The sequence below is a fragment of the Ruditapes philippinarum genome, unplaced genomic scaffold (genome assembly GCF_026571515.1).
Source record: "Ruditapes philippinarum isolate M1 unplaced genomic scaffold, ASM2657151v2 ctg2072_1_1_1_1, whole genome shotgun sequence".
NCBI lineage: Eukaryota > Metazoa > Mollusca > Bivalvia > Venerida > Veneridae > Ruditapes > Ruditapes philippinarum.
In genome coordinates, this window is record NW_026853579.1 from 119707 (window position 1) to 134247 (window position 14541).

The following is a 14541-nucleotide window of genomic DNA, read 5'->3' on the forward strand; positions in this document are numbered from 1 at the left end:
CCATATTCGACATAAAACATTGAAATGCAAATTAATACATGTATTATTTAATAAATAGACAAATAAGCAAACTATTGTTGCCGGTGGAATGAAACAAGAAAGATTTCTAAATTATAATAAACAATATATTACTCAAATCAGCAAGGTTTGAACAATAAAGCAATTGATAGGCTAATCTTTAGATGTTTATATTAATGTCAGGTAGTTAACTTATTCAAACTAGTATTTGTTTAACATTTAAATACACATATGCACTTAGATATAATATTCAAACTTCCTTGTCAAATTTAAGCAGTAAATATAAACGGAAGGTGAAATGAATATCAGTATTTTTGTTATATTTGCTGTGATTATAGCAGGTATGTCTTTTGTTGTATTGCGTAATTTGATGATATTTCCGATAACATAGAATACAGTTAAAAGTGTGCATACTATTTCTAACAAGTGAATACTATTTTATTACATGCTTTTCGGTGGTTTATAGAAATATATCAGTGACATAAAACTGGTAATTTCACTGTTTGAAACAGTGAAATTACCACTTTGATAATTTCACTGTTTTGAATTTGAGCCCCTTTTGTTGTTTCAGTGAAATACCAGCGTGCACAGTACTGGGTACCAACTTGATGACGTGACGTCGTAAATGACGTCACGTTGTATTATTATTTGGCGCGCTTTTCATTCAGTATTAGGTTTAATGTCTTTTTAAAACGTTTCTTTGCATATGATAAAAAGAAAATTTGCGCCACTCGTGAAATATTCCCTTTGGTGCTCACTCGGTGAAATATATTCCGATCTTACACTGAACTAAACAAATTTCCTCTATGTTATATTGTTGCAAAAATATAAGAGTATAAATAAAACCTATAGAATCATTATAAAATATTTGAATCAAATTAATGTGCATTTTGAAAAATGCAATACAGTGATTAAGGACTAATCAAATAATGTAATATATAGATATCCATTTATATAATAACGTTACCTTTATCAATAAACTATTGTACCTGAAAACTAAGCCTGTATTGTTAATGCAAAATAATTATTGGATGCAGCAAGGTCCACAATGAAAGTTACCCTCAGCGTTCTTAAGTACCAGTGTTGTTATGTAATAGTTCTAATTAAATGTTTGGTATGTTGTTAATGTTAATCGAATGGGTAATGTTCAGCAAAAATTAAATTAAATGAGAAAATTAATCTCCCAGTAATTTCAGCATGTTACGTTAATTGTCTACAGAGAAAAACTACATTGAATACTACACTAACAAGTAGTAACCCCACTTCTACCCCCTAAACAATGAATAATTAAAAAATATACAAAAATAAACATAGTAAAATGTTTGTGTTCCTCTTGAATTGCATACAGATACGTGTCAGCTTCTTGGTATGAAAATAGCAAAATTGAGTTGACTAAAACTGCATATTTATTAAAACGATGTTGCAACATTTTAATTTGCCAGTAATTCGAGTGTTTCTATCTTTTATCATTGTTAACTTAGCTATAATATATTATGACAAACAGATCACTTTCAAAATGTTGTCTAATTCTCATAACTGGAGATATTAAGTATATTTACAATGATCATATCTGATCGTAGAATTTCTAGATTTGAAAAATTAAGAACAGCTAGAATCTATTTATTTAAGTTTGCAAATTTAATTTGGACAGTAATGCATTTTTATCGCGTCTTGAATCAACAAACATCCTCTCGTCGATATAATTGATACATTATTGTTATACAATGTCGTCCGTTCTTCCGCTGTCCAGAAGAAAAAATCTGGAAACAAAGTGATCCCTCGGAAGCGTTAATCACAACAAAATTACAAGAGAATTGCAGACTCGGTTTGATTGAGTCTGTACATGAGGGGTAATGAATATGTGCAACATCCCTCACTTCCCCTAACACCGGCTTGAGCGATACTCAATTCTCAACACTTAATAGTGCTGGCAAAAATGATCTTGAAGGACCAGAAAAATATAGCAACACTGAGGTAAAGTACGGGGCAACTTTTTACAGTTGCTACACAGTACTTGATACCTGCTGTTGTATAAAAATCTGGAAACAAAGTGATCCCTCGGAATCATTAATCACAACAAAATTACAAGAAGATCGTGGAAGATTTTATTTGGATATTTATGCATTCATTAATTAACTTTGTCAGATTGTGTGTCTTAAAACATCTAAGTAGATGTAAAGAAATGGATACCTTGTATTGTAATCAATGTCAACACTCTTGATACCACATTTAATCGAAACTATCTGATAAACCTGTCATAACATAAGGATTTTAAGAGTATGATTGTATATGAGTTGTCTTTTGTCACAAGTCGTAGGTATACTAGTTGCATCTATCTCCGCGTTAAATCCGGTTCCGCGTCATTTTCATTTTTCGTTATTTTCACTTGAAAACAAACGTGACTCGCTGTGACAGATAAATTTGCCAAATACTGCAGAATGAACCGCCTTCTGGTATGTTATATGTTAAAATGTTAAAGATTAGTACAAGATAACGATGATGTAAACAAAAATACAAATGTTTTAAAGCAGCACGCCTCCAGATTCATCCTAATTTTCATGAAAATTTTGAAAATGTATCTAACAGTATAGTATTGTGAAATAAACAAAGATAGTTATTGAAAAATTGCACTTATAATCCACGTGAATTACCAAAAAGAGGTCAAAATATGCAAAATAACCCCTACTGCGTTAGTAACGCAGTAGAAATATGGTGATAAATACTGCAGAAAAGTCATTAATTGCACATAAAATATGAATTATCGCTTGAATCTTTAATCTTTTTACTTTTCTTAAAATTTTAGTACAGTTTTTCGAAGTTTTATTTTCTTGAAATATTTTGGCTCATCTGGGGGCATGTAGCTTTAAATTCATTTACCATGAAATATGTTATTGAATTTGCGTGCCATCTGCTGTCAAAATTTGTTGACATTAGTTTTAAAAACCTCCACCATACCAAAGTCAGTAAAGGTTACGAAACACTTTTTATTTTTCTTCCACAGGGTACTGGTGTTCATGGTACAAGTGGCAGGAAACATTATGATAGAGGAAATTTGAAATTGACATACGAAGCTACTTTTTCTGGCATGTCTGTCTACAGGGCTTGTCGTGTGTATGGTGTGCCAGAATCTACATTAAGGGCCGCACTAGAGACATTTTGTCTTTTGATTGTAAAGTAGGGCCAGAAACTTTATTCACAGATATTGAGGAGACTAAGCTTGCTCACCACATCAAACATCTGACCAATGTGGGTTATGGGAATACCATGACAAATATTAGGTTCCTTGCACCAGACTATGCACGTTCTTTGGGCAAGGATATAAAATCTAAGGATTCTCTGAGTACTTTATGGTTAATGCCTTTGTTAAACGCCACAAAACCTTGAAATTTCTAGAGCAAAAGGGGCTTCACAAGAAAGGATAGAAAACTACTTTCGTGAACTACAAGAAATTCTTACTGAAAATGACCTCCTTGATAAGCCTGAACGTATATATATATATATATATATATATATATATATATATATATATATATATATATATATATATATATATATATATATATATATATATATATATATATATATATATATAACTTTGATGAAACTAGTATAAACACACAACACAATCCACCAAAAATTGTCTGTGAGAAAGAATACAAGCCCCAGTCAGTAACATCACCTAGGCAACTTTGTTTCTCCGTAATATATTTTTCCAGGTAAGAAATGGAATCTCGAGTCCATCCAAGATGCACGTCGTGGATCTTTTCTCATACTTCAAATGCAGAAGACAAACCTCCAACTTTACATTTGTATGATGGGCATAAGCCTCATCTATTCATTAACTCTGACAGAGTGGGCAAAGAAATCAAATGTGCTATTGTTTGTGTTACCACCATACACTAGCCATCTCACGCAACCATTAGATGTTGGTGTATTTGGGCCTTTTAAGACATATTATTATTCTGAATGCAAGCAGTACGTTCAAAAGAACCCAGGAGCTTACATTACCAAATGTAAAATTGCCAAGTTGACTGGAAAGTCCTACCTAAAGGCATTTTTCCCATTAAATTTCACTGCTGCATTAATAAAAATCAGGTATTTTTCCTTTTGATTATACATGAATATCTGTAAAGGATACTGCACCATCATCTATATATCCAGTTGACAAAGCTGTACAGTCATCTAGTTCTGATGCGTGTGAAAATGTTCCATGCCAACAGGAGGCTTCACATGAAGATCCCAAGTCTCAGAACTCACAATCTCATGAACATGAGTCTACTTCCTTTGAGAGCAAAGAAGTACATATGTGAAAGTAAAGAACAGAGACCAAAGAGACAATTTGTTCCTCCCTATGTATGTGGCAATTTGTTAAATAGTACAATTACAGCCATTCTTGAAAATAAAGTCAAATTAAATACAAGCAAGTCAGCCACCAAATTGTTTAAACAACCAAGACATCTTTACAAAACAAAGTAAAGCCAAAACTCCAAATCACCTGTGAATCATGCAAAGCCAAGCACATCTGGTATATCTTAATATATGGTTCCCAGCTGATTTAAAAGTATGCAAAAGTATTGTTTTTGTAAAGTGGGGAAAGTGTGATTACTGTCCTCTTTGGGTGCATTTGAAATTTTGCAGTGAAGTGAAAGTGCTCAGGAGGGAAACTGTCTTTAAATGCCCCCATTGTGCAAAAGAAGAGTAATAAAAACAAAAAAATAACAGGAGTGTATGGATGTTTGTGTAAATGAACAAGTTATTGTTGGTATTTCATAGAACTTTGTTACAAATGTGTGGTGGCTGAACTTGTTTAACATTTTCAATGGTTTGTGTTTTAAAACAGTATGGTATAGACTTTTATACCGCCGAACCAGATTTTCTTCCCCTCAGTAATGGTGGCTGTCACGTGACTTGAATAATGCCGATAATAATAAAAAACAGTAAACATTTGATGTATATTCTTTATGCTGCTCCTTTAATGAATTATTGGTGAATGTATTGAACAAAAAAGAAAACAAAGTTAAGTGACTTTTATATTATATTTATTTGTTATTACGCTAAGTACCGCGGAAATAGATGCAAACAGGGTACACCTTGTAAAATTCAAAAGCTAATATATATCTTAAATTCAATTTTTCTATTTTGTCAGAATTTTGTTAACGTGATTGATTAAAGAATGTGTTTAAAATCAATTTATTAAGTTAAAAGAAATTAGGAAATTATTTTCTGTATATAAATAAAAAAAAATATTGTTTCAGTCAAAGCATGGCCATGTGTATCACCAATCAGAAAAGTATTCAGTCGTGTCAACACCGATACTCTTCTTCAATTCTCTGCTGACCTTACAAATTTGATTGCACCAAGAGTGTTTGACGTCAAGTTTTTTGACGGTAGTTTTAAGGCTAGAATAACATACTATCCAGACAGGAGTCCTACAACTGATGTATTACCAGGTCTCGGTACAGCTGTTGATAGAGATGGTGATGTAGTTCTTTTACTACCTAATATCCAACATAATGATACAGGCGTTTATATATTGACAACTGCAGGAATTTCTTCAAAATGCAACTGTTTATACATGTTAGGTAGGTATGAGATATAAGATGTTTCTGAAAAATTTTTTTATAGTTAAAAACTCAACATAAAACAAACTTAAAATATATACATAAACGTCAGATAATACAATATATAACTTAATTTGATATAATTAAGACAAAAACCTTTTTATTTTCTAAAATATGTATGATAGTGCAGGTAGCAGATTCTTTTAAAACACACAGAAATACAGTTTCTTTTATTGTCTTTGAAAATCGCGGGCATTGTTTATGAATAAACTAAATAAATCTTAATTATTTAAAAGCTATGTTCGTATTAGATAGACGATTTGAATTCACAATAATCAACTTATGAGCAGAAACATAATCAATTATCTGACACAGCTGCTAGGGTTACTTATAAGCATAAAGGTAGGTATGTACTGAAACATAACACACATCCTCTTATACAAGTAACCATTTATAATGACCAAACACGTTTTTCAATTCACAATAAAATTCCGGACGAGCTGTTAACTCATGACCATTTTAAGTTCATAACACATCAGAAAAGATCCCCGCGTTGCTTATACGAAATCACCTGCATCTGCCCTTTTATAAGTGGACTTAACAACGCTCTAGGCCTCTGAGCAAAAGTATATATTCACTGACACACTAGTCAGAGATTGTGATAATAGTTTTAGAAAACTAAATATGAATTGCAGGTATCCCCAGAAAGCCAACAGTGACAGTGAATAAAACACCATCTGTAGGAGAAAGTGCAATTTTAACATGTAGTAGCACATCAACTACTATACCCAGCAACCACAGCCTCAGTTTGAAATACTCATGGAGAGTTAACAACATAGAGAATCCGGCTGGTACGAAATACTCATACACGACAAGTAAGGATAAACTAACTGTATCAAACATTTTGAAGGAAGATGCAAATATACAGTTTACATGTTCAGCTACAGAAGATGTTACTGATGGATACACATCAAACAGCAGTGAACTATTTTCATTTGACGTGCATTGTAAGTTTTAAACAGTAATTCGTCATTCAAACCGAGCCCGCAACATTTTCAATTTTGCCGTATAGGGCTTTCTTTAGGGATTCTGTTTTTCTCTATTTTCAACATCTAAGAATAGACCAGTCATCATACATGAAAGTAAATATCTTGAAAACATTATCCCTCGCAAGCATTAAAAACAGCAAAATTACATGAAAATTTCAGACTCGGTTTGATTGAGTCTGTACATGAGGGGTAATTAAAAAGTGCAACATTCTTCATCCCCCGGTAGCACCAAATTGAGCAGTACTCAATTCTCAAACTTAAAAGTTCTGGACTCAATAATCTCGAAAGACGAGAAAAATATAACAACACTGAAGTGAAGTACGGGGCAACTTTTTACGGCTGCCACACATCACTTGACACCTGCTGGTGTGAAGTATAAATATCTGGAAAATAGATTAATGGCTTTTTTTTTCAAACAAAAAAGATGTCTTTATATTTACATATATCTTTCATCCCTTTATATATACTTGTATATGAGATATCAATTAAGACTTACAATAACTAAATGGTCTTTTCTTAAATATTTCATAAAACCAGATGGTCCGGATTTGGTCAGTGTTAACGTAACATCACCATATGTTTTGACTGAAGGGGAGAAAATGTCAATAGAATGTACAGTTGACTGTAATCCTAGGTGTACCTATACATGGACAAATGTTACAAGTGGCGAAGTAATCAATTCTAAAAATGATAAATTATATATCGAATCAGTTGATAAATATATGATAGGAGATTACCAATGCAAAGCTGAAAACACCGACTCCTCGTATTCCAAATCTGCTGATGCTATTGTCAGTGTCAATATAAAAGGTTACTATTCAGAGTTTCTTTTCTCTTTGAAAAATAATAATATGTTATAATCAATATTATATTTTTGAAAGAATTGCTATCTACAAGACAACATCCTGTCTTATTATATTTCCAAATTTGCCTTGTTAAATTTAAATGCTAAAATCAAGAGAAGAATAATATTTGCAACAAAGCCATGACCATAATACATGCTTAACTAGATTACATTGTTTAAGCATTATAATTAATGAAGGAAATTTACTTAATCAAACAAATCTTTCAGAACGAACACAGGTGAAATTGTTTTATGTTGGCAACAACGTTAGTCAGTCAATGATGACCATCCAGGAGAATAATGTTGATATCAGATTTACATGTGAAGTCAGTGGGGACCCTGCTGTGAATATCAAAGTGATATTTAATGACGAGATTTTAAAAGAACAAGCCAATACAAATTCTTTGATATATACCATCGACACAGCGTCTTGCCTTAATAGTGGCGAATATAAATGTGAAACAAGAAATCAGAAAAAAGAAATCTCACACAGATACGTATCACTGTTTGTCAGATGTAAATATTTCTCTTACTAATAAATAATAAAGGAAAAACTTATTTAATACATTGTAATGGTGGGAAAACAAATGTAAAGATGTAATGATTATAAAATGCAAATATAAAATATAAAAGATCAACAGCTGCAGTTGAACATTAGTTTGCGTCAAGTTCATGTGAAAATAAATATAGTTCATTATATTTTTTTTTATGGTTTAACTCAACACATAAACTCAAAGCAAAATTATATAAAAAAGGAAACACATTTAATAACTTACATTTAGTAAAATTTACAAGAAAAATGTTTTAATCGGAATGGGAATTTTAAAAACTCGCTAATTTGCCGCTTTTGGCGTTCGTTAGGGATTATTTTTTCCCTCTATTTAAGAATATTTTTTAATAATATTAGCTATATTTTTATTCTATTATCCTATGTTTGTTTCTAAGGTTCACCACGCCCACTTCGTAAGACCGAAGAGAATATCACAAGTTTACTAGGTACACCTGTTAAATTGACATTCGTTGCGCTAGCATATCCTGAGCCAGGTCCGGATGGATTTACTTGGTTCAAAGAGATAGGATCAAGATGGACTCAAGTTTTAAGCAATGAAGATTATAAACTTTCTTCGTCCGGTCTAGAAAGCAATCTTACAATTATAAGCGTTTCAAAAATTGATTATGGGCAATACCGTGTGTCTGTCGAGAACAGCATTGGTTCTTATAACCAATATATCTTCCTTGTGAGACAAGGTAAGTGTTTGAAATTGTGTATGAATTATTAATTTTTATACATACATTTGTTTTGTATAACATCATTTGATATTTGTTAGAATTAGAAAAGTTTTGTTAAAAATGTGTTGAAGTGACATTATGCCCAGCCAAGGGTATAAATGAGTGAACAAGTGAATGTTGAAATAAGTTTTCATTTTGCCATAATTCCTTTTAATATAAAAAATTATTTCACGTTAACAATAAACAACGCATGGATTCAAATGAAATCTTCGTAAATATCCATTAGAATTTACCTATAACATTCATTTCATAAAAGGCGTGGGGGCAGTCTTTTTATATTTTAGGTTGATTTTAATTTTATCCTATACATTTTTCAATTTGAAAGGTTAGTCAATCACCATTTTAACAGTCAATCTCTTGAAATAATTAGTCAGTTCAGCTCAACTTGACTATGAAAATATAAGCATAATGCCACTTTATTATTCTACGTTGTCTTTTGTTTTTCTTTATTAAAGACAGATATTGTAGTTATCGTTTTATACATTGTTTTCCTCAAACATGTCAGAATTTTTTTTAATTTATTAAAAGGTCGTTAACAATGTAATCTTTAAGTTAAATAATCGTTTTGTTTTTAACTTTTTAGATTTACATAATATTAGTTCGGAAGTCAGCCAAGAAGAATGTAATTGTGGTAGTATACTGGCAATTGCTATAGTCTGCGGAGTCCTCACTGTAATTGTAACAACTTATGCTGCATCAATTACAATTTTATGGAGAAGAAATGTCTCAATCAATAAGAAAAGAAGAACAACAGTTACTAAGAATGGTGCACATGTTCATAATCTTTTACATTACACATTAATAGTAGTGTTATGCGCTAAATTATAGGTTCTACTGAAGGTGGATTGAATCTCAACACAATGTTCTGTTTTATATTTTAATGTTTCTTTTTTAGTGGATTACCACAAATAATATATAACATATACACAGGTTATCCTGATGTTAATAAATTGATATTAAAAACAGTAACAATTATTTCTAGTGGAAAGCCACAATACGTTATCACTTGGAAATCCAAAATCTAACTTACCCTAAATTTTCTACATGTATCTTTACAATATTTCTAAAATTGATTTCGTTTTAAACTGAACAATAGAATTTTAACATTTTTGTGTCTTAAATAACAAAATGACCAATCAGGTTTCAATACAAAATAATGTAACATAGCAACATAGAATTTACAACAACAATCATCACCTGGATATTTTATCAGTCATAAGGTTTAACAACATGATAAGTACAGACAGCTTTATTGACCTTATCACCTATATATTATAAAACTTTTAGCACAGTTGATTGGACAAAGAGGAGAAGCCGCATTTTAATCTTCCAGTTACATAATTTTAAATTTGATATCTGTTATTGAAACATATACTATTTGCAACTTAACATATTTGAAATTTCACAAATTTTGTTTTGAAAATATGACCTTTTAGAAAATGATCATATATATAAATATTTGTGTTTAAAAGAAAATCATCATGCATATTTATTCATTTGTTTTTTTTTTTGTAAATGAAATTTATCATTTTTCGGCACAACAGTAGCATGCTTGGAAGGAATATTCTATGCATTATAATATATTTACAATGATTACATTTTTATTATCCTTTTCTTGTACATTGTAAGATTATATAAAAATGGTATGCTTATCTTGTGTTACAGGCAAAAAGAACAATAACACGTAATATGAACTTTCTGATAGTTTGGTTTATTTTAATTTCAGACAAAGACAGTGTGGTCGGCTCAACTCAACAACAAATAGTATCACGTAATATAGATTTAAATTGGGTTTTTTCAAAAAAATTCCCCCCCCCATAAAAAAAAAATCGCAAATTCCTTTTTAGAAAAAAAATGCCCCTTTTTTAAAAAACGTAAAGATAAAAAATTTTTTATTTTGTTATAAACCGGGCCCCGACAAAAGTTGATTACGAATTTTAACTGAACTGACACATGAATTAATGCTTTTAAAATTTTTTAAATTTTTTTAAAAAAAAACTTACGTTTTAACTGTTTTCATATATAAAATTAAACAATTATAATTTTCACATCATATATTAAAGTAAATTTTAATTTGTTTTTCTAAAAAAAAAATTTTCAAGGATTTATTAAAAATGTTAAAGAAGATTCTTGAAAATGTTTATTTTTTGCCCTTTTATAAAACATTATTTCTAATAATTTCCCAATTCTTATATCATTTTTAACATTTTAAAAATTTCTTTTTTAATATAATTCTAATCTAAAATTCTTATTTTTTAAAATTTCAAATCCCTTTTTTAGTTTATTGCTAAATTTTAATTAAATTTTTAAATTTATTTAAAGCTTTTTTTTTATTTTTTTCTCTAACACTTTTGCCCAAGTGGCGTAACAAAAACAAACGACCAAAGGCATACAAACAATTTTTGGGACAACGAACCCCAAGGGAAAACACAAATATTTCAGATCTGGATTTACTTTTTTTTGTAAAAAAGACCCAAATTTGTTTAAAAACCCCAATTTTAAAAAAAGATTTTGGAAAAACAAACAAGATAATTTTTTTTATTCTCTCATGCTTTAAAAAAAGATTTTAAAAACACCAAATTCCCGATGATTTTCGAATAGACTTTTTCTTTTAATATTGTTTTTAAAATTTTAACAAAAAGGGGAAAATTTTATTTCCCTTTTTTGGGAAATTTTTTAATACTGAAATATTCGATTATCTCTTCATATAATTAATTCATTTATTTTTGGTTATTCATTTGCTTAAAACCATCCACTGGTAATGCCCATCCTTGACACGTTATCTTATAATTATATAGTTCTTAATTTGCCGTTATAAATCTTAAAGTTGGTAAATACCATAATTATTTTATGACCATTTATCGACAAGTATTTAATTGAAAATCTGTTTCAGATTATGTTAGAATAATTCAATTTACTAGTATTACTGTTTATGACTTATTGATTCTTTCATGTGAGGAAGCTATCCATTCTAGCGTTACAGATGTCGGTGGTTCTACTTCAGGTTGCCCTTTCATGCTTTTGTATTAAAAAAAAATCAATTTTTAGGGCACCTGAGGTTCTTCCTCCACCAGTAAAGCTGTAACGTCGCCAAATGACCTACATTTCTGTTTTTTTTTTTTTTTGTGTGACGGAAAAAACCCAACAAACGAAAAAAAAAATTCCCAACCAAAATGTTTGTTTACTTTTACCAAGTACTTTTTTTAAATACTTTTTGCATTTAATTTTTGCTTAATTTCCCAATACCACATGGTGTCTAATTCTTTATAAAAACATCCCCTTTCCCAAACTAATTTTTTAATTTTATTAAAAAATTTTGGAAATTATTATTATTAAAGTTTTTGAATCGTTTTTCCCCCGGTTTTAAATTTTTCATTTCATTTCTTTAAATTTTGGCCCCTGAAATTTTTATGTATAAAATTTTATATCAAACTTTAATGATTTGTTTATCTGATTTTTCTAGAAAACTCATTACAAAACATAATTAATGCGGCAAAATTTTAGGGAAATGTTTTTATTTCCCTTTTTGACACACTTTCAGATACAGAGTGGTTATACTTTAAATAATCATATTAAATATAATAATAAAACATATTTTCTTTGTTATAATATAACGAATTTTTAGATATCACTCGATACTCAAATAAATTAAAGATTTTTTTTTCAAAATATATAGGTTTACATCAGTTCATCAATGTTTGGGTGATCAAACAAACATTATTGAACAAAGCAAATTTGAAGTGAGTGACAACAGTATTTGGTTTTTTAAGTCATTGAGCTTCGAATAAACTAGTCAACTACACCATCATTTTGGTATGCGTTTCAAATAATGTTATATTACATGATATCCAACTATGTGTAAGACCTTTGTTACTTTTGTCATTAGGAGCATTTGTTCAAAATTGCAATCCAAAAACCAAAGTTTGCACCTAAGAAATAATGAATAGTGCAGATGTAGTAAAAGTATCCTTGTAAATTATTCTTTTCTATTCTTAGGCTAAAAATGCAAGAGAAAACTAATTTTGATTTTAAATGACTTTGTTTACGACTGTTTTCCTTTGTCCTTTACCTACCTAAATGTCTTCGAAAATCAATTTTGATTGACGCAAAACTAGTACAAAGAGAATTTGTCTTGTTTGTGTGGGTGAAATGATAATCTTTTGTTTTCTGTTTAGTATTTTGTATGGAAGTCAAAGTAACACTTTTTCTTTACAGTTTGCTACCTTAATGAAAAAATATTTAACATTCAGTCCTTTTTTCTTCAGGTGATAAGTATCTCATCTATAACCTTAATCAGTTCTTGACAACTTTATAAAGCACAAAATATCCCTTTCTATGGAATAAGAAAATTATTTATTTCTGAAGCATAAGGTACCTTTAATTGCTCACTTGAAAAATACTATATTACCCAAATCTGGAATCAAAGTGATCACTCGGGAAGCATTAAATCACAAAAATTACATGTAAATTGCCAGACTCGTTTTGATTGAGTTTCCGTACATGAGGATCATGAATAAGTGCAATAATACCCTCACGCACCCTAGCATCGGTTTGAGAGGTATTCAAGAGCCGGTTTCCAATTCTCAACACTTAATAAGTGTTGGTAATCAATGATCCGAAGGACCAGAAAATATAACAACACTAGGTGAAGTACGAAGCAACTTTATACAGCTACCACACAACACTTGACACCTCGTTGTTGTGATGTATGAAAAATACAAAATAGCCGCAATTTCCTCTGTTCTTTATAGACGAAAAAGTTTCAAAAAAACCGATATAACGTTTTTGTAGGCATGCAAATCAGTGACAAAAAAGTGGGCTGGTATCTGATGAATAACACCATCAAAATACAATGGGATGATAAATGGCAGTTATGTGTAACAGGTATGTAAATAAGATGATTGTTTTATTTGTTCTTTGTCAGTGTTAAAAGAGATATGTCTTTGTTTAGCCTATAAAGTCCTTAAACAACAGCGCAAATCCCGTTATCTTTCCATTATTGAACATGAAAATATGTACATTTAGTACATAAAGACGTTATTATCGCTTCATATTGTAATTTCATTCCAACAACTTGAAAAATGATATGTTTGTTTTGAAATACAGTTACGCTATCTAACTGCATAACTTTAATTATAAAGCTTCATTGAGGTTTCAGACAGTGCCATTAATGGTATCTATTTCACAAGTAAATGGTTATTTACTCACAGGAGACTTTGAGAACTGGAAATTGCTTTTTTTCCACTATATAAAGGAAGGTTGTTTTCTATCAAATTACATGGAAACAAAACAGCCCGAAATTCCTTTACAAGCAAACCCAAATTTACCTAATGTAAATGGTGATGTATTGATCTATAGAAAAAACAGTTTACAGTTCGTCTAAAATGATATCATTTTAATTTAAAACAATATTAAACAATATAACAATATTTTTGAAAGTTAAGCTCCTTAAAAACAATAAAATCAAGTGATAGTTATAGAATAGTTTAAGCGGTTCAATTTTAAAATGAGGCTTAGTCACTGCTACCCTACAATAGTCTTAAGAAATATTAAAACAAAATAGTTAAAAAATGGAAACTAACGTCAATAAACACTGCAGAATCTAGTATGTTGCCGAATCGGCCTCGATGAGCCACCTCGCCAACTATAATGATAAATGCAAGCTAACATCTACAACTTTAGCAAAAAATCAACAAATGAATGTGACAAAAAGTGTAATTTAAGGGACATTCGCCTGTGTGTTCACACTGACGTATGAATCCTGGTAGAGCATACACAA

The 14541-nt window shown here is 30.2% G+C and overlaps 1 protein-coding gene across 1 annotated transcript; it reads left to right on the plus strand.

The window, feature by feature from the left end:
• Positions 1-235: 235 nt before the first annotated feature.
• On the plus strand, positions 236-13646 carry LOC132737247 (CD166 antigen-like; the record flags this gene model as incomplete). The annotated part of the gene is made up of 9 exons (XM_060724505.1): positions 236-359; positions 5274-5600; positions 6275-6586; positions 7166-7438; positions 7701-7988; positions 8418-8720; positions 9346-9528; positions 10489-10533; positions 13554-13646. Coding segments are annotated over exons 1-9 (1867 nt in total), but the record flags the coding sequence as incomplete, so codon positions are not given.
• Between the last annotated feature and the right edge of the window lie 895 nt (positions 13647-14541).